General features: G+C 35.9%; 1 protein-coding gene across 1 annotated transcript in view; it reads right to left on the bottom strand.

Annotated features, from left to right (window-relative positions):
• LRRC40 (leucine rich repeat containing 40) overlaps positions 1 to 25,422 on the bottom strand; it is a 64,885-nt gene that overhangs the window by 37,446 nt on the left and 2,017 nt on the right. The window contains exons 2-4 of the mRNA XM_010358666.2: positions 8,227 to 8,408; positions 6,095 to 6,168; positions 3,629 to 3,758 (exon numbers count right to left, since the gene is read on the bottom strand). Of these exons, the coding sequence (XP_010356968.2) occupies positions 3,629 to 3,758; positions 6,095 to 6,168; positions 8,227 to 8,408 (386 nt within the window). The remainder of the gene's footprint in view (positions 1 to 3,628; positions 3,759 to 6,094; positions 6,169 to 8,226; positions 8,409 to 25,422) is intronic.

Raw genomic sequence — 25,422 nt, 5'->3', positions numbered from 1 at the left:
TAAACAATGCTCTAAAAAGGATTTCAAATTTTTGAAGGAATTACAACATAAAAGAGACTACTTAAGATGTGGTAAGTTTTGTAACCCTCATTCACTGAAAATTTCACAGAACATCATTCATTTCAAGATTCTTTTTCAATATCTGCAGGCCCACTATATGTTCATCAATGGTACTAGACAGGATATAAATGAATTCTAACTTCAAAACTATTTTACATAACGGATTCTGTTAAAACTACGTCATATTACGCATCATATTTTCAACGCAAAAATTCATATGTTCATCCAATATTTATCGAGTGCCCAAAAAGAATTAGACGTATTATTAATAAACTGTCATGTGAAATGAAAAACATCTTTGCAAGAAAGAAAATTCCTGAGAAAAGGAAAAATAAGGCAGAAAAAATGGCCATTCAAATTTTTGAGGGAAAAAAATATCTTGTTAGTTCTTCTGCTGACTTCAGCAAGTCAGCTCTGACTGGTACTAGAAGTTTACTCTCTACTCTTCATTCACTCAAGATTGCTTAAATAATCGCTATACCTCAATGTTTCTTTAAATGATTGTTTGTTTTTTCTATAAATAGTTATAAGAGAACTTTTTTTTGAAACTCCCTTTAAAAGCCGTTGTTATGAATCAGGTAATTTTTTGTTGTTGTTGTTGTTGTTGTTGTTCTTTTTTTTTTTATTATACTTTAAGTTCTCACTCAAATTAGGTGTAAAGTGCTCCACTACATAATAGCAAAGTGTTAAGTAGTATCAATGGCAACAATGAATAAGAAAAAATGGTTTTCCTTTAAAGGACGGAAAACCATTCCGAAGATTTTCATGTAATATAACATTAAATAATCTAACACTAAACAATTCATTTAATCTAACAGTAACATTTTGTAACTCTGAAGAAACCAAGAAGATAGAAAAAGGTAAAAATACTGGATCAAATCTTTTTTTGAAAACATACTGCTATAATTATTTTATAATAACAATATATTATCATAATCTACAACAGACAACATAACATATTCTACAATTCTAATACTAAAAACTCTAAGAATCAAAAGATTGCTAATAAATAAATATTTTATAATATCAAAAGTTAGTAACACTAAATGCAATGTGGTATCCTGCATTGGACTCTGAAACAAAAACAAGGACATTAGTGGAAAAACTGGGAAAATCTAAATAAAGTCTGCAGTTTAATTAGTATTGTACCAATGTGAACATTTGAGTGTTCCTGTGGTTATATCAAATATTAACATTACAGAAAGTTGGATGTAGGGTATACGAGAACTTTTACTATATTTGAATTATTCCAAAATAAAAAGCCTAAGATAATTATTAACAAAACACTTAGTTCAGAAATTTTCAAAGCATTTTTAAAAACCCAAATAATTCTAATAAACTCCCTTGTAAATTCTAAATAAAATTACTAATAAAGGTAAATAATTACTGCAGTTAGTAATTGCTTGATATAAAACATAAATACACTGTATATAAATTAATCCATATTTATGCCAAGTCATTCCTTTAGCAAATATTTAATTAGTTGCATTGTGCTAAGCAGTTTTTATATGTTATTACTTATATTACCAGTATATATTAGTAATATTACTAGTTTAAATTATAGGTGTTTAATCTGTTTTAATATATTGTTGCTCACATTTATGGTTTATTTGACACTGAGTCTGTAGAACACAATTCTGAAATGAAACATCCTTTCATTATGCAAATGAGCCTTTGGGAACATGTAAGGTGGATAGTAGAAATTTTATTTATTTTAAATTTTCCTTTCAGTTCTCAACTCCAAATGGACTCTTTTAAATCAACTGCTACCTTTTACCACCAATTTTTATAAGAAAATCTGATGGCTTCTTCCTTTGCCATTCATTTTATCTACCTATGCCTTTTACTTTCCAAACCTTATTTCCGATCTGATCATATGGAAAGACAAGAAGATACTGAAGGAATGGTTGAGAAGAGTATATATTTTGACTTTTAAACACTAGAGCAAACGATGGGAAATATCAAGGAGGATGCACACACAACAAAAATAGAAAAGGAGTAATTTCTTCCTTTAATGAAAAGCAAGCTAAAATGACAGGAGTTTTCCAAAACATGTAAAAGGGAAAAGAATAACAATGCAATATGAATTGACTACGTGGAGTAGATATTATATATTAGTATCTTTGATTTAATACAGCTAAAGTCTTTCAGATGGTATAGCCTACAGTGGAATCTTATTTCTTTGGTGGTAAAATGGAAAAAAAAGAGATAGATACACTTTGGAGTCAAATTGACATATACGCAAATTCTAATTTTGTTACTTATCAGTTGCGTTACTTTTGACAAATTTCCTTTTCTCTGTCTCTTTCTTTCTTCCTTTCTCTCTCTTTTTCTTTCCTCTCTCTCTTTCTTTGAGACAGGGCCTCCTGTCACCCATGCTGGAGTGCAGTGGCTCAATCATGGCTCCCTAAAGCCTCAACCTCCCTGACTCAGGCAACTTCCCTGCCTCAGCCTCCTGAGTAGCTGAGACTTATAGGCATGTGCCACCACACCTGGATAATTTTTGTATTTTTTGTAGAGACAGGGTTTTGCCATATTTTCCAGGCTGGTCTCGAACTCCTGGGCTCAAAAAATCCACTTTGGCTTCCCAAAGTGACGGAATTACAGGCACGAACTACCACACCCAGCTCCAAGTTTCCTTTTTATCAGCTTTACTTTCTTATTGTATTAGGGGATAAAACTGCTTACCTTGCCATATGTAATGCTCAAAGATAAATGTCTATTGTTTTTATTATTCTTAATAATACGACTAGGCCAGCAGTGGTGGCTCAAGCCTGTAATGCTGGAACTTTGGGAGGCTGAGGTGGGTGGATCATTTGAGGTCAGGAGTTCGAGATCAGCCTGGCCAACATGGTGAAACCCCATCTCTACTAAAAATACAAAAATTAGCCAGGCAGTAGTGGTACATGCCTGTAATCCCAACTACTCGGGAGGCTGAGGCAGGAGAATCACTTGAACCTGGGAGGTGGAGGTTGCAGTGAGTGAGATCGCACCACTGCACTCCAGTCTGGGTGATAAGGTGAGACCCTGTCCCCCAAAAATAAAATAATAATAATATATGACTAAAATAATATTTGTATTGCTTTATGGTTATCTCTGTTTAAGATAAGTGAAACAATAGAATTAAAATTTTGCCAGGAAGTGTGACCATTTTGAAAAGTAGAGAAGATGGACCTTCAGTGAATTACCTGGGCATCTGGAAGGCAGAAGGGCCACAGGTAATATAAAGAAGGAAATGGAAATGGGCATAGAAAAGAGAATTGGTATATGCCAAAGACAACTTTCCTCTATTCTGCTATGCTGTAAAGCCTCTGGATAACAAAGTAATCTTCATTGCACCCTTCCCAAACTCTTCCTAAATTAAAACTTAAAGTTGATTTCATAATACAGGAAAACCAAATTTACAATGACAAATTTAGCTATCTAACTGAAATGCACATTTCTGATAATCTAATCACAAAACCAGTTTCCCATGTTCCCACAGTTTCAATCATATATCTAATTTCTCAGCCTGATGAAAAATCCCACCAGCCCAGAATTATATAAAAATTGGAAAATCACAACTTACTAAATCCTCTAAATTGGAAAGTTGTTCAAATCCCTCTGATATGCAGGTTAGTTCATTATGCTGGAGATACAGGCACTTCAGGTTTCTTAGGTTTGTAATTTCTTCAGGGAGTATTTTCAGTTTGTTATGGCTATTGGTTGATAAAATAAATGATGAATAATTTAGTGGCAATACAATAAATATTTATCAAAGACATTTCTTGCTAACCAATGACACTGGACTCACGAAAATCAAATATAGTTACTAATTTTAAGTACTTATCAAAATTCATATCCAAAAATATGTACTCATTACAATAATAGTAATCTAAAGTAACCACATTGGGGTTTCAAAGAAAAATAACATAAGAAATAAAGGCTTTTAACCAAACATAAATAATTTGTGATGTTTTGATTGCATGCTTATAATCAACTCTTGATGTGACATGCAATATGATAGGACATTCTAGGCTCTTAATTTGTTATACTGTGATATGCTTTGGTTGTGTTACCACACAAATTTCATCTTGAATTGTACTCCCATAATTCTCATGTGTTGTGAGAGGGACCCGGTGGGAGATAATATGAATCATGGGGGCGGTTTCCCCCATACTGTTCTTGTGGTAGTGAATAAGTCTCACTAGATCTGATGGTTTTATCAGGGGTTTCCAATTTTGCATCTTCCTCATTTTTCTCCCGCCGCTGCCATGTAAGAAGTGCCTTTTGCCTCCCACCATGATTCTGAGGCATTCCCAGCCATGTGGAACTGTAAGTCCAATTATATCTGTTTTTCTTCCCAGTCTCGGGTATGTCTTTATCAGCAGCATGAAAACGGACTAATTCATACTATAACTGACTTTCAGAATTTTGACAAAACTATATGCACACATATACCACAATGGAGTTACATCTTACATGGAGATTCAGCTTTAAGGCAAAAATAGCTATTTCTGTTTGAGGACCTAGGATGTCAAGTTGAACGTAATACGCAATTCCACTCTTCATACTTGGTCTTTTCCGTTAAGCCCTTCTGGAGAGATATTCAGTGTAATGGTTTAGAAGTCCCAAATCATGGAGGATGATACACTCCGTGATAATTAAGAGATGACTGAACTAGTTCCCAGGTTTATCACAACTTAAATATTCACTTATGAATTCCATGCTATTTTCATGCCATATACAGTTACTTTACAAATAACAGGGGGAAAATGGGAAATATAAGGTGCTTACAATAACCCTAAATTACAGTAAAATAAAACTTGTTGGGACAAAAAAAGTCAAAGGATGTCTTCTAAAACAAGAACCAATAATATTGTTACGTCAGTTACTGTTACTGGTTACTTAGCTGAAATCTTTGCATACTTGATAGGGATCTAACTGGGAAGAGATATAATTTTAGCTATATATTTCCTCCATCTCCTTTTCTTAGCTAATTATTCCATCCTAAGATTCATACTTTTTTTTAAACTTCTCCACTGAGAACATACCTGCATACTCTTAAGTATACAATCTAAAACTTAAGCCATGTCACTCAACACTTACTGCTTCTTCTCTTCCTCTCAACAATCCCCACTCTTGTCTTTACAGGCCACGTCTATGCCTTTGACTTGTAAGGGGAAGATACTCTGATAGAGTTCTAAATAATTAGCACCTTTTTATGTATATATATTTTCACTGGCCAATGGTAATTTTGTGTTTTCCATCAAACAAGGAGTATTACTGGGAGGGACTATTTTCCCTCAAACCAGTTAGCTTATCTCCAGAAAACAAACTTGACTATATTGTTACATAGCTCTGTAACCATACCTATTTTATAAGCCACAGTTTTTCAAACTATGCTTTCAGTTCTTAATCCATTTATTTCTACTCCGACCTCTTTAAATCTCCTTTCCGATAGCCTGTCTATATAACAAACATAAGGCAAAGTTATTATTTCTTAAAAGTCTGGGTATGTATCAGAAAGCAAACAGTTAGCTAGACCCTTTGCCACTGAACATCCCATGTACCAGTATGTCCATGACAGTTACAAAAACATATCTGTAGAACCCCAGGAGTCCTTGGAGAAGTTTAAAAATGACTACTAACAAAAACTATGAGATATTTCATTTATGAAAGAATTGTTTTACATTTCTTCATTATTGTTTAGATATTTTTTAGAATATCAAGGTAACTTAAAAGTTGAGATGTCAACAAAGAAGTTTACTACAATAACAAACCACTAAGAATTGTTTTATAAAAAAAAAAAAATTAAGCATTTAAAAAAAATCAACTAGCCTTGCATTTGCAAAATCAGAAATCATGGGGGTAATGCTAAAACAAAGAAAAAACATACAAACTAAGAATTAAAGCTTTAAAAAACTTAAAATTCTTATTCTGCTTTACTTTCTGAGAGAATTCAAATATTTTTTTAATGTTGACAAAATGTAAAGAATATTAAATTTAAACCATTATAACGGCAATAACAGAAGTAAATAAGCTTAATTTTTACCTGACATTAAGTTTCTGAAGATTTTCTAGCTCTCTTATAGCAGAAGGAAGGGATGTCAGCTGATTATCATGTATCTAAAAGTTTTTAAAAGACAAAGACAATATTTTTAGTCTTATCACTAACAATATATAAGCTTTGCCTGTGTACAAAACTATTAGTCAATAATCTCCTGTTCCTCAAATTCAATGGCAACAAGTTGAACTACCGAACTACTGTTCAACATACTTGTTCTGTATGTAGAACGGTTTGAAGACGACCAAATGGCTGTTCAGAAATCATGAAGTAAGGCCAGGTGCAGTGGCTCACACCTGTAATCCTAGCACTTTGAGAGGCCAAAGAAGGCAAATTGCTTATACCCAGGAGTTTAAGACTAGCCTGTGCAAATTAGTGAGATCTTGTCGCTAGGAAAAAAAAAATTCTAATTAGTCAGGCATGGAGGTGCACACATGTAGCCCCGTCTACTCAGGAGGCTGAGGTGGGAAGATCGCTTGACCCTAGGAGGTCAAGGCTGCAGTGAGCCCAGATTATGCCACTGCACTCCAGCCTGGGCTACAGAGTGAGACCCTGTCTCAAAAAATGGAATAGAGGAGAGGAGACAAGGGGAGGGGAAGGGAGAGAAATCATGAAGTGTTAAGTCATCCACTTTAAATATTATACTAAGAAAAATTTCAATTCATTGAGTAAAGTTTCAATTTCAAAGAAGAGATGAGGGGGTTAAAAACTAAAAGCAGGCCGGGCGCGGTGGCTCAAGCCTGTAATCCCAGCACTTTGGGAGGCCGAGACGGGCGGATCACGAGGTCAGGAGATCGAGACCATCCTGGCTAACATGGTGAAACCCCGTCTCTACTAAAAATACAAAAAAAACTAGCCGGGCGACCTGGCGGGCGCCTGTAGTCCCAGCTACTCGGGAGGCTGAGGCAGGAGAATGGCGGGAACCCGGGAGGCAGAGGTTGCAGTGAGCTGAGATCCGGCCACTGCACTCCAGCCTGGGCGGCAGAGCGAGACTCCGTCTCAAAAAAAAAAAAAAAAAAAAAAAAACTAAAAGCAGCTCTCTGAAGACATGATTTATGTCAATATATACAAAAATTATATGAGAAAAGAGAAAAGGACTTTTCTCATGTTCTCACAGAATCATAGTTTTTAAGGTAGAAAGAAACTTAGAGTAAGCCAATCCATTCATTTTACAAATTAAGAAAATAAAAAGGTCCCTAAAAATTGATCTGTTTAGATTCTACTTTTCTACACATGAACTGGAGAATTTTTTACGTTGATAAGTGAAGTATACCAGATTGTGAAGCCTGCAGGTTCTGAAATATACTACTCATGCTTCCCTTTACCACAGGACATGGCAACAAAGGACTAAAAAGAATCCCTGAATAAAAACACAAAAAATTTAAGTTCAATAATTGAACTCAATGAGGTTGAAGGCAAGTAGTATATATACATACAGACCTGCTTTAATATCAAGAATAATGATGATAAAAATAGTAACAATATGCCAGGTGCAGTAGCTCATGCCTGTAATCCCAGCACTTGGGAGGCTGAGGCAGGAGGAGAGTTTGAGGACAGGAGTTCAAGATCAGTCTTGGAAACATAGTGAGACCCTCGTCTCTACACACACAAAAAAATAGCCGGGCATGGTGGCATGCACCTATAGTCCCAGCTACTTGGGAGACTGAGGCAGGAGAATTGCTGGATCCCATAAGTTCAAGGCTGCAGTGAGCCATGATCACGCCATTATTTTGCCTGTGCAAAATAGTAATAAGAAAAAAAGATGAGCAGAAATAAATACTTGTTGAATATTGATTCTGTTTGTATTCATTAACTTATTTAATTCTACAAACAAAATTTTTAAATAGGTAGTAGTATCAGTCTTGGTTTATAGATGTGGAGACTAAGGTACAGAGAGGTAACTCTTCCCAGGTCACACAGCCATTTAGTAGCAGAAGTCAGAATTAGAAACTTAGTGCTCCAATCCTGCACTTTTAACCATTATGCTATGCCTAGCATAATAATTTACTATCTGTCCTTGCATTACCAACTCAACATGAAAGGTTTTCTGCTATCAAAGCCTAAATTTAGCTTTAGAGTCTCTTCAATTAATAATCCATATTTATAGTCAGTCAACTTACATCAAGAACAGTCAGTGCAGGCAGGAGTCGTAGGTCATCTGTAAGTGACTGAAGTTTATTGTTTGATATTATGAGTTTGGTCAAATCTGTCTGCTCCCACCATCTTTCAGTAGCACCAAATGAAAGATTCTGATTAGCTTCCTCAGGGATATCCACATTTATTCTCCAGACACACTGCGGCACTAGTTCCATCAGCACCACACCAGAAAAAACAAAAAAAAAAAACAGATGAAAACAAGAACTAGATACTAAGTGACATACTGTTATAATAGCCATTCCATTTATCTATTGAAAAACATTTTCTGAAACAAAAAATAAGTCAAATAGCAAGAATTGTAACTAGAGTGAAAGTTGATTTTATTTTAAAAGGCTATATATCAATAATATGACTTCTACATATTAGCTTCCACTCTAACCTTCATTCAACTATATTTACTAGGTTTACATACACTGAAAAGCACATACACTGCACAGCACATTGTGGTAAATATGTAAGACAAAGAATGCATTTTACCATCAGGCTAACAGATTAACAAAGAAGGCATGGAAATCAACATGTATATGTAATAACTTTTATAACAAAAGTATATACTAAGGCTCAGAAAGAACTAGTAATAATAGCTAACACTTACAAATATTTCTAACATAATAATTCATCTAAACCTTGGAACAATTCTGCAAAGTAGGTGTTATTATTCCCATAGGATGGATGAGAAAAATAGAGCACAAAGAGAATGTATAATTTGGCCAGGGTTACAAAGCTAGACAAGTACCACAGATGGGATTCAATGCCTAGCAGTGCTATATTGTCTTGCTTTCTATTAACATTTGGGAGAAATATCTGACTTTGGTAGCTACTCTCTATTTTATCTGACATATAATTTTATTTCTTATGGCACCATACAACACTGTGTTATGCTACTGCAGCAAGTGACAACACCTGTATAGAAAACAAGACTGTACAAATTAAGCAGGGATAATTTGAAGCTCCAGAAGGTAGAACGCTGTAGTGTTGTAGCAAAACTATTTTAAATACAGTCCTTCACTCCTTGTTAAAAGTAGGACTACATTTAGGGATGATGTAGAACTTCAAGCTGGTATTAATCAAGGCAAAAATTGGTTATATCTTGCTGCCACAGGCTATAATTTCAAAACCATCAGAGATTACGTGAAAAGGTATAGTCAAAGTTTCAGATTCAGGACACTTAAGTGCAGTTTTGGATAATTAATCAGATAAAATGGTGTTACAGAAGCAAAGCCAAGCCCCTGCATGAAACTTATACTCACTCAAAAAATGAGCTAGCCAGGTGTGGCGGCTGAGAGCTATAATCCCTGCACTTTGGGAGGCTAAGGTGGGAGGATCACTTGAGGCCATGAGTTTGAGACCAGCCTAGGCATCAAAGCAAAACCCTATCTCTTAAAAAAAAAAAAAAAAAAAAATCAACTGGTGTGATGGCACACACCTGTAGTCCTACTACTTGGGAGCCTGAGGCAGGAGGACTGCCTGAGCCCAAGACTTTGAAGTTCAGTAAGTAACTGTCATGACACCATGGCACTCCAGCCTGGGAAACAGAGTGAGACCCTGTCTCTTAAAAAAAAACTTAAAAAAAGAAAAAGAAAAAAACTGAGCTATCTACATTCGTATTAAAATAAATTATAAGGTCCCTCTCTTACTCCTTATGTCTCATTAGGTATTCTGTTTCTCTACTCTTCAACCACTGAATCTCCGTTAAGTATTAGCAAAATAAAATATGAATCCACCTGTGTTTCTGTTTGTGGACGGAAGTTTACTTTTAAAGCGAAGCAAAATAAAATAACTTTACCATTCTTGACTGATTTGAGAGCGAAAGCACCGCACAACTTATCATCATCATTGTTATTTTGGTATGCAGGTATGGATAATTAGTTAAGTATAAAAGAGAAAAGGAGATCAGCCAAACAATTGGCATGTGAATTTACTGACAAAAAAGCAGCCAACAGAAATGTGGTCACACATATATTTTTCTAAAAATAAATATGACTCTTGAAAAAAAAAAAAAAAAACTACTAATGTGCCATATAGTATGAGTCACAGAAAGCTCCAGATTAAAAAAGACAAGATAAAACAATACAAAACACTAAAGAAGTATATAAAAAAAGCTATGTGAGATGCACAATTCTACTCCTAAAGATGAGACATAGAATATGTGTGCATGCATTTTTTTCTAACATCTATACATAGGTATATTAATGCCGTTATACCTAAAAAGCAATGTAATAACAAATGGCTTTTTCTGGATGGAGAAAGGTGGGGATAACAAGAAATTTATACATAACATAACAAAAATACCTGTTACCCATCAACTATACTGAGTATTAATGTTTTATTATTACTATTCAGATATTTTTATTAACAAACTTGGTCTTTGTGGGAACTATCAAGGGGCAGATACATGTTGATATTGTACTATTATTGAACATATATCCATTAGCTTTTCCATAAACAATTACTTACTACTCATTCTTTTCCTCACTAATCGTTTTTGAGGTATCCCAATTTCTTCCAGAGCTTACAGCATCAAGATTCATGTCACTGTTGCAACTGTCCCATAAGAACCACTAAAAAGCATATACAGTCTTAATTGTTAAGAAACTCTGTGAGGCCAGGCGCGGTGGCTCAAGCCTGTAATCCCAGCACTTTGGGAGGCCGAGACGGGAGGATCACGAGGTCAGGAGATCGAGACCATCCTGGCTAACACGGTGAAACCTCGTCTCTACTAAAAAAAAATACAAAAAACTAGCTGGGCGAGGTGGCGGGCGCCTGTAGTCCCAGCTACTCAGGAGGCTGAGGCGGGAGAATGGCGTAAACCCGGCAGGCGGAGCTTGCAGTGAGCTGAGATCCGGCCACCGCACTCCAGCCTGGGCGACAGAGCGAGACTCTGTTTCAAAAAAGAAAAAAAAAGAAATTCTGTGGAGCTATCCTACAAGTAGTTTACCAATATCTAAAATAGAAACTACCCACGTAAAAATGAATGTCAATAGCATATAAATATGAAAATAATTACTATGGAGTTGGATATTATAAAAAATTTCAAACATATACATACATTTAAAGAGTAGCATAATGAAATCAGGTAGTGTGATGCCTCCAGCTTTGTTCTTTTTGCTTAGAATTGCCTGGGCTCTTTGGACTCTTTTTTGGTTCCACATGAATTTTAAAATAGTTTTTTTCTAGTCCTGTGAAGAATGTCATTGGTAGTTTGGTAGGAATAGCACTGAATCTGTAAGTTGCTTTGGGCAGTATGACCATTTTAACGATATTGATTCTTCCTATCCATGAGCATGGGATGTTTTTCCATTTGTTTGTGTCATCCCTGATTTCTTTGAGCAGTGTTCTGTAATTCTCACTGTACAGATCTTTCACCTCCCTGGTTAGCTGTATTCTAGGTATTTTATTCTTTTTGCAGCATCTGTGAATGAGATTGCCTTCCTGATTTGACTCTCTGCTTAGCTGTTGTTGGTGTACAGGAATGCTAGTGATTTCTGTACATTGATTTTGTATCCTGAAACTTTGCTGAAAGGGGAACCCTTACACACTGTTTGCAGGAGTGTAAATCAGTTCAACCATTTTAGAAAGCAGGATGGCGATTCCTCAAAGAGGTAAAAACAGAACTACCATTTGACCCAGCAATCTTATTACTGGGTACATACCCAGAAGAATATAAGTCATTCTGCCAAAAGGACACATGCATGCAAATATTCATTGTAGCACTATTCACAATCGCAAAAACATGGAATCAACTTAAATGCCCATCACTGACAGACTGGATAAAGAAAATGTGGTACATATACATCATGGAATACTATCCAGCCATGAAAAAGAACAAGATCATGCCTTTTTCAGGAACGTGGATGGAGCTGGAGGCTATTATCCTTAGCAAACTAACAAAGGAAAAGAAAACCAAATACTCTATGTTCTCACTTATAAGTGGGAGCTAAATGATGAGAACTCATGAACACAAAGAAAGGAACAACAGACACTGGGGTCCTCTTGAGGGTGGAAGGTGGGAAGAGGGAGAGGATCAGAAAAAATAACTAATGGTATGAGGCTTAGTACCTGGGTGATAAAGTAATCTGTATAACAAACCCCTGTGACACAAGTTTATCTATGTAACAAACCTGCACACGTACCCTTGAACCTAAAATAAACGTTTAAAAAAAAAAGCAGTATAATGGAATAAAACTCCATGTATCCATTGTCCAGTTCTAACAATTATCAGCACATGTCTCCTGTTGCTTCATCTATAACCCCATCCCACAATGATCTAAGCTACAATCTTAGGAATCTAGAAAAAAGAATTAATTAAATCCAAAGAAAGCAGAAGCAAGGAAATAAAAAGTAGCAATCAATGAGATAGAAACAGAGAAAAAGCAATAAAAAATACTTATATAAAAAGACTAATAAATTGATAAACCCTTAGTTAGACAGATGAAGGAAAAAAAAAAGAAGAAACAAATTATCAAAATCAGGAATCAAAGTGAGAATGTCATAGATCCTACAGATGTTAAAAAGATAAGGGTATATTATGAACAACTTTATGCCAACAAATCCAATAACTTGGACGAAATGGATAAACCCCTAGAATAGAAAAAAAAGCACAACCACAATAGAAAGTAGCCTTCCATCTATTAAAGAAATTGAATTAGCTACTTAAAACTCCCCACAAAGAAAATTTCAGGCAGACATTTTCACTGGTGAATTCTACCAGACATTTAGAGCAAAAATAATACTAATTCTACACAAGCTCTTTCAAAACATAGAGAAAAGAACAGTTCCCAATTCATCTTATAAGGCCAGTCTTACTCTGATGCCAAAAGCAGATAAACACATTAAAAGAGAAAATAAAACAAAAACTACAGGCCAACATATCTAATGATTATAGACCCAAATTCCTAAACAAATTTTGCAACTCTATATAAAAAGGATAATATATCATGATCAAGTGTGAGTTATCTTAGGACTGCAAGGCTGGTTTACCATTTGAAAATTAATCAATACAGTCTACCATATTAACAGAAAAATTTAAAATACTATGTGATTGTTGAGATACAAAAAAAGCATCTGACAAAATTCAACAATAAAAACTCAGAAACTGGGAATCAAAGGGAACTCCTTCAGTCTTATAAAGGGCATCTGTGAAAAACCTAAAACTAACATCATACTTAATGGTGGAAGACACAGTGCTTTCTCTCTAAAAGAGTATACAAGGCAAGGATGCTCATTCTCACTACTATAATATTTTACCAGAGGTCTTGACCAATGCAGTAAGATGAAAAGAAAAAAAAAGAAATAAAAGAAACAAAAGGCATTCAGATTGGACAAGAAGTAAAACTATCCTGATTAACAGACAACATGATCATCTATATACAAAGTGCTAAGGAATCTACAAAAAAATTATATGCAATCAATGAGTTTAGAACGGTCACAAAATTCAAGCTCAATATAGAAAAATCAACCACGTTTCTATGTATTAGCAATCAAATAAAAAGTTTTTTAAATGTGAAAAGATTTACAATACAAGACAAAACCATGAAAGAGTATTAAATTTACAAAATATGTACAAGATCTGTACATGAAAATACAAAGCATTGCTATGAAAACTTAAAGGTCTAGATAAGTAAAGAAATGTAACATAAGACAGCTTGGAAGACTCCGTATTATAAAGATGTTGCTTTTCCCCAAAGTGACTTATAGATTCAGCACAATCCTAATAAAAATCCCAGAAAGCTTTTCTGTAGAAATTAACAAGCCAATTCTAAAAAGTGTATTGAAATGCAAAATAACTAAATTAGGTCAAACAATTTTGAAATAAAAGAACAAAACAGGAAACTTTACAGTATTTGATTCCAAGTCTGACCATAAAGCTACATTTGTCAAGATAGTGTAGTATTAGCATAAGGATTAGCATAAGCATAAGGGTAGTGTAGTATTAGCATATAGGTCAATGGAAAAAGAGTTCAGAAAACATTCCACACAATAAAATACTGAAAATTGATTTTCAACAAAGGTGCCAACAGAATTTAACAAAAATGAATCATGTTTTCAACAAATGGTACTGGAATAATTATAAAATAAACTATAAAAATGAACCTCAACCTTTACCTTGTGACACACTCAAAAATTAACTCCAAATGGACCACAGACTTATATGTAAATGATGAAACTATAAAAATTCTAAAAGAAACAGAGGAAAAAATTTTCACAGCCTTCAGATAGGCAAAAAATGTCTTGGGACAGAAAAAGCTCATCATAAAAGAAAAACAATTGATAACTTAGATTCCATAAAAATTTATAACTTACATGTTTCTAAAGCTACCATTAAGAAAATAAGCTACACTGGGAGAAAATATTAGACAGATACTCATACAGATATCTGAGAGGGAGTTGTGTCTCGAATATATACAAAATCTTGTTACCCAAGAATAAAACCCTATTAAAAAAAAAAAGACAAAAATTGGAACAAACACTTAACAGAAGATACACAAATGGCTAAGAGGTGGTAGAAAAGATGCTAAACATCATTAGTTTTAAAGGACATACAAATTAAAACCACAAAAAATTATGCCAACACAGCCACAAGAATGGTTAATATTTAAAAGATGACAATACAAAGTGCTGGTAATGATATGAAGCAACTGAATCTCTCATATATTGCTAGTGGGAAACAGTTTGATGAATTCTTATGTTAAATAAACACTTTCTGGGATTTTTTGAGACAGGGTCTCACTTTCTCACCCAAGCTGGAGTGCAGTGGCACGATCCTGGCTCACTGCAACCTCCGCCTCCCAGGTTCAAGCAATTCTCTGCCTCAGCCTCCCGAGCAGCAGCTGGACTTTCAGGCATGCGCCACCACGCCCAACTAATTTTTGTATTTTTAGCAGAGGCGGGGTTTCGCCATGTTGGCCACACTGGTCTCAAGTGATCCACCCGCTTTGACCTCCCAAACTGCTGGGATTACAGGTGTGAGCCACCATGCCAGGACCTATACTTACTACTAACTACTACACAATACAGCAATTCCATTGTCAGGTATGGATTCAACAGAAATGGTATGTCTACACAAAAACTTATACATGAGGCACAGAGATCCACCACCTTATCTCACCACTGCCCAAGACACAGACATGCCTTCTGTTTATAAGACCTATGAAATGTTTCTAAGAAAAAAAAAAAAAGGACTATACAAGAAAGCTTATAGCAATTTTATTCATAACAGCCCAAAACTGGAAACCACTTAAATGTCCATCAACAGGTTAATGGATAAATTGAATTGTATACACAAATGGACTATTACGCAGCAATTTTTTTTTTATTATTACTATACTTTAAGTTCTAGGGTACATGTACACAACGTGCAGGTTTGTTACATATGTATACGTGTGCCATGTTGGTGTGCTGCACCCATCAATTCGTCAGCACCCATCAACTCGTCATTTACATTTATGCAGCAATTTAAAAAACTGCTGGGCGTGGTGGCTCATGCCCATAATTGCAGCACTTTGGGAGACCATAGCAGGAGGATCATTTGAGCCCAGAAGTTTGAGACCAACCTGGGAAAAAGAGCAAGACTTTGTCTCTATTAAAAACAAAAAAATTAGCCAGGCATGGTGGCATACACCATGAGTCCCGGATACTTGGGAGACTGAAGCAGAAGGATCACTTGAGACCAGAATTTTGAAGTTGCAGTGAGCTACGATTGTGACACTTGCACTCTAGCCTGGGCAACAGAGGGAGACCCTGTCTCAAGAAAGAATAAAAAAAGAACAACTGATATAAACAACATGGATGAACCTCAAAAATATGATTCTAAACAAAAGAAGCCTTAAGCGAAAAAGAAAAAATAGCAAATGTAATATTTCATTTACATGCAATTTTAAAAGAAGTAAAATTAATCTACATTGACAAAAAGCAGATCCGTAGTTATGTGGAGCCAACAGTAGGACTGACAGCAAAGGGGCACAAGTAAACTTTTAAAGATGTTGGAAATGTTCTATATCTTGATTGTAGTACTGGTTACATGATGGTATATATTTGTCAAAACTCATTGAACTGTACACTTAAAATGGATGCAACATACTCTTTGTAAATGACACTTCAATAACGTTAACCCCAAAAAAGAATAATTTTAAAATATAGGTGATATAACACATCAAGGCAATTCTATGGGGAAAATATACACATATAATATATATCACAGGGTAGATACAATATCCTTAAGCCGCACGGCTCAACAGAACTTTCTACAATGACGTAAATGCCCTACATCGGCACTATTCAATAGGATAGCTACTACTAGCCACATACGGCACTTGCAATGTAGTTAAAGTAACTGATTAACTTGATTTTTAATCTTATTTAATTTTGATTATTTAAAATTTAAAAAGCCAACACGAGTACAGGTTTCCACAATGGACAACATGGCCCTAAAAAATAGTGGGGGGAAAAAAAGATTTTTTTTTTTTTTTTTGAGAGCCTGTCACCCAGGATGGAGTGCAGTGGTGTGATCATAGCTCACTGCAGCCTCGAACTCATGGCTTCAGGATGCACCTCCTGCCTTCATCTTCCAAGTAGCTGGAACTATGAGGACTACAGGCAGGTGCCACCACATCCAGCTTATTTGTAAATTTTTTGTAGAGACAGGGTCTCATTATGTTGCCCAGATCGGTCTCGAACTCCTAGTCTCAAGTGATCCTCCCACCTTGGCCTCCCAAAGTGCTGGGATTATAATCATGAGCAATCACACCTAGCCCCCCAACCCCCGGCTTTTTTTTTTTTTTTTTTTTTTTTTTTAGCAAACCGTCTTACTCTTTTTTTCCTCTGGCAACAGCTAACTATAGAAATGAGGACTCACAAATGGGTTGATCACAGAGAACTACCTAGTTTGGGGAGAATATTTATGATACGGGTGGATAAAGAGACAGAGAAGAAATAAAAAACATGCTTAAAATGGTGTTTGCACAGAAGGATGAAAGAATGTGGCTGGGCACAGTGGCTCATGCCTATAATCCCAGCACTTTGGGAGGCCAAGTCAGGTGGATCACCTGAGGTCAGGAGTTCGAGACCAACCTGACCAACATGGTGAAACCCCATCTCTACTAAAAATACAAAAAAAAAAAAAAAGAAAATTAGCTGGGCGTAGTGGCAGGTGCCTGTAATCCCAGCTACTTGGGAGGCTGATGCAGGAGAATCTCTTGAACTCGGGAGGTAGGGGTTGCAGTGAACCAAGATCACACCATTGCACTCTAGCCTGGGCAACAGAGTGAGACTCCATCTCAAAAAAAAAAAAAAAAAAAAATGTAGCCAGTAAACTGTAGGAGCAATAAACCATGAGATTTAAAAATCTTTTTTGACTTTTTTGGACAACTTCATAGATACAACGATCACCCACGGTAACAACAGTAATTACTTCCTTAAGGCAGAAAATCATGTCCAATTCCCATTAAGGTCCATATCCTAGCCTATGTCAACTCCTATCTTCCAAAAAACAGTAAACATGTTAAACTATGATACACGGTATGGTATCTCAGACAGACCACTGATCTAAGAGTCAGGGACCTAAGGCTGTGGTTTAAACACTGCAACTAATTATATTGGTCAGTAACCTAATATGGCATTCTCTGGTCCCCAGTTGCCTTGTTGATTAAATGAGAGGTCCCCATTGACACTTAAATGCTAGGACCTAACAACAGTAGTATAAAAAGGGTTATGCTAGGTTTAGGGTAGTATTCTGATGATAACAGCTTATCCTACAAATGTTATTCACTGAACTGTCTACCCAATTATGAGTACTTTAAAAGAATAAACCAAGAAATCAAATCACTATGTAAAAAATCAGGGAAAGCTCATCGATAAACATTCCAGTTTTCTCCACAGTAGTTTATTCATGGCCACCAATGGACTCATACATTAAAGAACCCCATATTGGCAAAGCACAATACTGCACTGTCACTTTCAGATAATCTTTAAATTTTAATGAGAAAAAATACACACAAATACACACCCCAAAGACAAAGAGTTATATGAAAAGCATCAACTTAGTTGCAGCTTGAGTTTGACTCAAAGGGATATATCTTTGTGATTTAGACCATCTGAGCCATTATTAAGTTAGAAAGCATAATGGGAACCGTTCTATCCTGAAGTCCATCAAGGACACTGTAAGAAAAATGAAACAACGTTTAACATATGAAAAGGAAAGTATTTTTACCAATCTCTGTGAGAGAAAAACATACCCAAATTTATTACTTTGAGAGTACCTTCACCTTTATGATGAAGATAAGCCTTAATAAAACTGTAATTCCATTTTTCCCAGTCTGTTTTTTCCTATGACAGTATCTATGACAGAGGACATTCACTTGTTATCTAACTCCTCCTTTTCCTCTCCTACTCAAGAAAACATATTAAATGCAGATGAGTGAGCTGACATTAATAAAGGAATGATTTAAATTTGCACTAATTTATAAAAAAAGCTGACATTGGTAATAATAACTTGACATATATATCTCAAGAGGTTGAGACGTTAAGTTCAGAACAATTATTTTAATGAATCAAGAAACAGGAATACGACTTTCAATTAACTATCTAGTTCCTTGTCTTGTAATCCAAACACAAAGACTTCCTTAGGTTTTAATAGACTAAAGATTAAATGTTAACCTTAAGATTCTGGCACATATATATACACATGGGTATGTGTGTATGTATACATGTGTGTATGTGTACATATACACATATACATATATATGGGCTTTCCTCTTGCTTTAATTTCTAACAATTGTTTAAGAATTAGCTTGTTTTAACAATCACCTCACCTGGAAGCACAGTTTTTCTCTGGAATTATCTGTTATTAAAATATTCTGGATACTTTAGTTAATTTTCATTAGCTATTTAGAAATATCACAATAAGTTCCATTAAACCACTAGTAGTCAAAATACAGAATCAAGCTAAATAGTAAAGCAGAACATGGATTATACAGATTTAAGATGGCTATTTAAAACCTTGAAAATATACAGTTTGTGTTAAACTTTTTTTTTGTTTATTTTTTGTTTTTGGAGACAGGATCTCACTCTGTCACCCAGACTGGAATGCAGTGGCCAGATCACAGCTCACTGCAGCCTCGACCTCCCCGACGCAGGTGATCCTCTTGCCTCAGCTTTCCAAGTAGTTGGGACTACAGGGGTGTGCCACCATGCCCGGCTAATTTTTTTATTTTTAGTAGAGACGAGGTTTTGCCTTGTTGCCCAGTCTGGTCTTGAACTCCCAAGCTCAAGTGATCCACCTGCTCTGGCCTCCCAAAGTGTTGGTATTAAAGATGTGAGCCACAGCACACCTAACCCTGTGTCACACTTTTTATTCTGTCCCAACAAACGATATGTATTGAATAAGGCAAATTCTCATTACTCTAGAACAGTAGGTTTTCTTGATGATTAGGTGCCCTAGACCTAATTACTTAATTACACAAATAAAAGGTAACCAAACTGCTGTCTTCAAGATAAGGCAGGATAGTCTTACACCCATATTTCCCTTTCAAATAATTAGTTTCCAAGCTAATTTAACTGGCTTGTTTAATGAATTATCCTCTTACCAATTTGCCTTTCCGATCAACAGTGCAGTTTCCATTAGAATTTACAGTATTCTTTTGTTCCAAACTCTGGCACCTTTTACTTTTCCTCAGTTTTAGATAATCATCCAATAACATTCTTGCACTACTGTTCTGCCATGGTCCTGCAGCTGGAAAGCAACAATCAACACCTCCTTTACAACCCCATCTTCATTTTATCTAGTCCAATGAAAAAGACCTGCAACATTGAACCAAACTGACAATATATTCTCATGCTGCTGCTCATAAAAAGAGCTGTCACTTACATGTACAATATTTTCCTTTGAAGTTGGTCATTAACAATTATTTCTATTTGAGAATATCTTTCTAAGTAAGTTATAGAACTGACACTCAGAATTATTACTTAAAATTGCCAACAAAATTTGATTGTTTAAATATTAATACATATTAATTATAGTAGTCATAAGATGGACTATTATACAGCCACTAAAAATAAGATTTTTCAAGTGACAATGAAAATGTACAATTAGAAGTCAGAAAAACAGGAGTCAGTACAATTCTAAATTTGTTAAAAATAAAAAATAGGACCAGACACAACAGCTCATGCCTGTAATCCCAGCATTTTGTCAGGCTGAGGTGGACAGGTCGCTTGAGCTCAGGAGTTCAAGACCAGCCTAGGCAACATAGCAAGACCTCATCTCTAAAAAGAATATAAAAATTGGCCCAGCATGGTGGCACATCCTTGTAGTCTCAGATACTTGGGAGGCCGAGGTGGAAAATCACTTTTGAGCTCAGGAGGTCAAGGCTGCAGTGAGCCATGATCTCACCCCTGCATTCCACCCTGGGCAACCGAGTGAGATCCTGTCTCAATCAATAAACTAAATTAAATAAAAAATAAAAAATAGTAAAATTATACATAGTCTCACACACACACACACACACACACACACACAGAGTATTAGAAGAAAAATCTCTACAACATTTAACAATGATTAACCCTGGTTGGCTTCTTCACTTTTCCTGCTTTTCTCTATAGATTCTAATCTTTCCACAGCAGACCTGTTTTTATAAACAAGAAAATAATAAATATTATTTATTTATGGTAAATGGTAATTTTCAAAAAAGAACTAGAGCCTACAAAAAGAAAGTACAATTTATCCTTGCACAATATGTGGTTGAATTGCATAGGTTCACTTACATATGGATTTTCTGCTGCCTCTGCCACCCGTGAGAAAGCAAGACCATCCCCTGCTTTTCCTCCTCCTCCTCAGCCTGCTCAATGTGAAGATGATGAGAATGAAGCCCTTTATGATGATCCACTCCACTTGATGAATAGTAAATATATTTTCTCTTCCTTATGATTTTCTTAATAACATTTTCTTTTCTCTAGCTTACTAGTATAAGAATATAGTATATAAAACCTATAATATACCAATATATGTTAATTGACTATGTTATCACTAAGGCTTCTTGTCAACAGTAAGCTATTAGTAGTTAAGTTTCGAGCGAGTCAAAAGTTATACATGGATTTCTGACTGCACAAGGGAGTCAGTCCCACACCCCCTGAATTATTTAAGTGTCAACTGTATACCTAAACACCCCAAAGAGTAGCCAGGTTTCACTTATGGGTAAAAGTTAATACCTTCAAGACTTACTCTACCTAAACAGGTTTAGGAAGAATAAACCTCTTTATCACTGTACTGGACTGGGTTAGCGGTCTAGTAAACAATACTATCAGGGTAATAAAATCTCTCACTGCCCTTGTACAGCTTCCATTAAGAAAATTTCTATTTAAGGAGGCTACCATCTAAGAGCAAGAATCAACAGAATTTTAGCTGTTTTTCATTATATATGTAAAAATTAAAGACTATGTTTTGTTTTCCCAATGTAGAAATATCAGGAATGGGGTCAGGTACAGTGTGGCTCACACCCACAATCCCAGTACTTCAGGAAGCCAAGGCAGGAGGATTGCTGACACCAGGAGTTTGAAACCAAGCTGGGCGATACAGCAAGACCCCATCTCTGTGAAAAATTTAAACATAAGTGGGGCATAGTGGTGCATGCCTGTGGTCCTAGCTATTAAGGAGGCTGAGGCAGGAGATCACTTGAGCCCAGGGGTTCAAGGTCTAATAAGCTAGTATGCCACTGTACTCTAGACTAGTCGACAGAATGAGATCCTACCTCTAAAAAAAAGAAGGAACAGAAATGACTCTACTTTACAAATATGACTATGTAAATGTGAAGAGAGAGATAATTAAAGTATAACATGAAAATTGAAATTATTATTTAACAAGTACAATTCTTAATAATAAATAAAGCTTATGTTAAAACACTTATGAGACTATGAATTATTTGAAGGTGTCATTAATCTTTATTTCCTCTAGAACTATATCTGGAAGAAATATAGATAGTAGATAAACAATAAATGCCATTTGAATAAGTATCTGTGTAACTCCCTATAGCATACACAATAGTTTCATATTTATCTCATACATTTCACATAAAATATCTTATATATACATATGTATAGAGGGAGAGAAAAAAGAGAGAGAGCATGCAAGAGAGAGAGCAAGGGAGAGAGCAAAATCTGAAAGAAGCCATGTTTTAAAATATCTTTTGGGCTGGGCATGGTGGTTCATGCCTATAATCCAAGCACTTTGGGAGGCTGAGGTGGGAGGATAGCTTGAGGCCAGGGGTTCGAGACCAGCCTGGACAATATAGCAAGATCCAGTCTCTACAAAAAATAAAAGTAGTAGCTGGGGCCGGGCGCGGTGGCTCAAGCCTGTAATCCCAGCACTTTGGGAGGCCGAGACGGGCGGATCACGAGGTCAGGAGATCGAGACCATCCTGGCTAATATGGTGAAACCTCGTCTCTACTAAAAAATACAAAAAAACTAGCCGGGCGAGGTGGTGGGCGCCTGTAGTCCCAGCTACTCGGGAGGCTGAGGCAGGAGAATGGCGTAAACCCGGGCGGCAGAGCTAGCAGTGAGCTGAGATCTGGCCACTGCACTCCAGCCTGGGTGACAGAGCGAGACTCTGTCTCAAAAAAAAAAAAAAAAAAAAAAAAAAAAAAGTAGTAGCTGGGTTTGGTGGCACACACCTGTAGTTCTAGCTACTTGAGAGGCTAAGGAGAGAAGATGGCCTGAGCCCAGGAGTTTGAGGCTGCATTGAGCCACAACTGAGTCACTGCCCTCCAGCTTGGGTGACAGAGCAAGACCCTGTCTCTAAAAAAAAAAAAAACTAAATATATCTTGAATGTAATTCATAATTTGAGGTACTAATATTTTGGGGTAAAAACAAAGATAATAAGACTTTTTTTAGATTAACATATATTAAAAATACAACATGCAAGGAATCAGTACAAGGGACAAGTTAGTAAGTTTATCAGAAAAGAAAAGAATAATCACTTTCTGCAATTACTTTTGACTGGGTCAAAAAACACCTCTGCCGCATTTATCTAGGCTTTATATGATACAAAATTTAAGAATCATAACCAACAAGCCACCAGTCTATTTATATATGTCACTTATTCATTGAACAATCAGTTGCTGAGCAGAAACAAGGGGCATAAAAAGACAACTATGATCAACAATAAGGAAATGAGCCCAATTAAAAAACGGGCAAAAATTAATAGACACCTCACCAAAGAGATATACAGATGGTAAATGAGCATATTAAAAAATACTCAACATCATATGTCACTAGGAAATACTAAATTTAAACAATAAGATAACACAATACACCCACTAAAATGGTTAAAATCCAAAAACCTGATCATACCAAATGCTGGTGAGAATGTGGAGGAGAGAACTTTCATTTATTCCTTGTGGAAATGTGAAATGGTACATATTAGTAGTCTGACAGTTTCTTACATGGCTCATCACAGTCTTATATGATCCAGGGATCATGCTCCTAGGCTCTTATCCAAATGAGTTGAACATATATCCAGACAAAAACCTGAACATAAATGTTTATAGCTGCTTTATTCATAACTGCCAAAAACTGGAAGTATCCAAGATGTCCTTCAAAAGGTGAATGAACAAAATGGTACATCCATACAATGGAATATTACTCAGCAATAAAAAGAAATAAATGATTAAGTCATCAAAAATACATGGATGAACCTTAAATGAATATTGATAAGTTAAAAAATCAGTCTGAAAAGGTTACATACTGGTATGATTTGAATTAAGAGGCATTCTGGAAAAGGTAAAACTACAGAAACAGGAAAAAGATCACTGGTTGCCCACAGTTCAGGGGAACATGGGTAAGGAATGAATGGGTAGAGCACAGGGGATTTCTAGGGTAGTGAAATTATTCTGTATGATACTCTAATGGTGGATACATAACATGCATTTGTCAATTTCACGGACCTGTACAACAGTAAGAATGAACCCTAACAAACCTATGAACTTCAGTTAATAATAATGTATCAATATTGGTTCATCAATTATAATAAATGTACTATATTAATGCAAGATGTTAATAACAGAGGAAACTGTAAGCTGGAGACAGAGGGTATATGAGAATATAATGTACCATCTGGTCAACTTTCATTAAAATAGTCCTTTAAAAAATTTTTAAGTATGGTTTTTTGGGGGGAAGGTAATTTTTGTTAGTGTCATTATTATTATTATTTTAGAGACAGGATCTCACTCTCTTCCCCAAGCTGGAGTGCAATGGAACAATCATAGCACTCACTGCAGCCTCCAACTCAGGCTCAAACAATCCTCCCACCTCAGCCTTCCAAGTAGCTAGGACTACAGGCGCATGCCACCATGCTCATCTAATTCTTTTATTTTTTTGTAGAGATGGGGGTCTCACTATGTTGCCCCAGGCTGGTGTTGAATTCCTGGCCTCAAAGCGACCCTCCTGCCTCTCAATTTCCCAGAGTGCTGGGATTACAGGCATGAGCTACTATCATCATTAAAGCATACGATGCTGAAAAGAGGCCACAGAGTAAATAGTTAAGGGAAAGGTTTAGAAAGGCTTTTGTATGCTGTGCTAAAAACCTTACCTATACTGTATCTTCTGGGCTATGGGAAGTCATTAAACGTTTTGAGTGATGTAAGATCTGTTTGGGAAAAAATGACTCTTGGTAATGATACTAGGATTCAGAGTGTGAGGGTAGTTGTTGTTGTCGTTTATGGACAGGGTCTCACAATATTGTCCAGGCTACAGTGCAGTGGCTATTCACAAGTGCAATCATAGGGCACTACAGCCTTAAACTCTTGGACTCAAGTGATCCTCCTGCCTCAGCCTCCGGAGTAGCAACAGTGAGATGTAAAGTAAAAACTCCAGGAAACCAATTAGAAGGTTACTGCCATGACAACAGCAATGGTGAATTTTTACTGTGTACTTTTTATGTACCAGGCACTTTACTTCATTTTATCTCATTTAAACCTTAATAGGTCCTGTTACTACTCCTGCATAATAAATGAGAAATTAGGGCACAGAGTGATTAACCATCTCAATGTTATGTGAGCAAAGATAGGAAGATAAGAAGCATGACCCTGTAACGAACTGCAAATAGTTCAGAATTACAGTGGTTTGCCTATTAAAGTTTCAGTGACAAGTGATGAAACTGAAGGCTACATACAG

The sequence above is a fragment of the Rhinopithecus roxellana genome, chromosome 12 (genome assembly GCF_007565055.1).
Source record: "Rhinopithecus roxellana isolate Shanxi Qingling chromosome 12, ASM756505v1, whole genome shotgun sequence".
Lineage (NCBI taxonomy): Eukaryota > Metazoa > Chordata > Mammalia > Primates > Cercopithecidae > Rhinopithecus > Rhinopithecus roxellana.
Note: the sequence above shows the minus strand (reverse complement) of the source record. Positions and strands in the feature narration are given on the sequence as shown.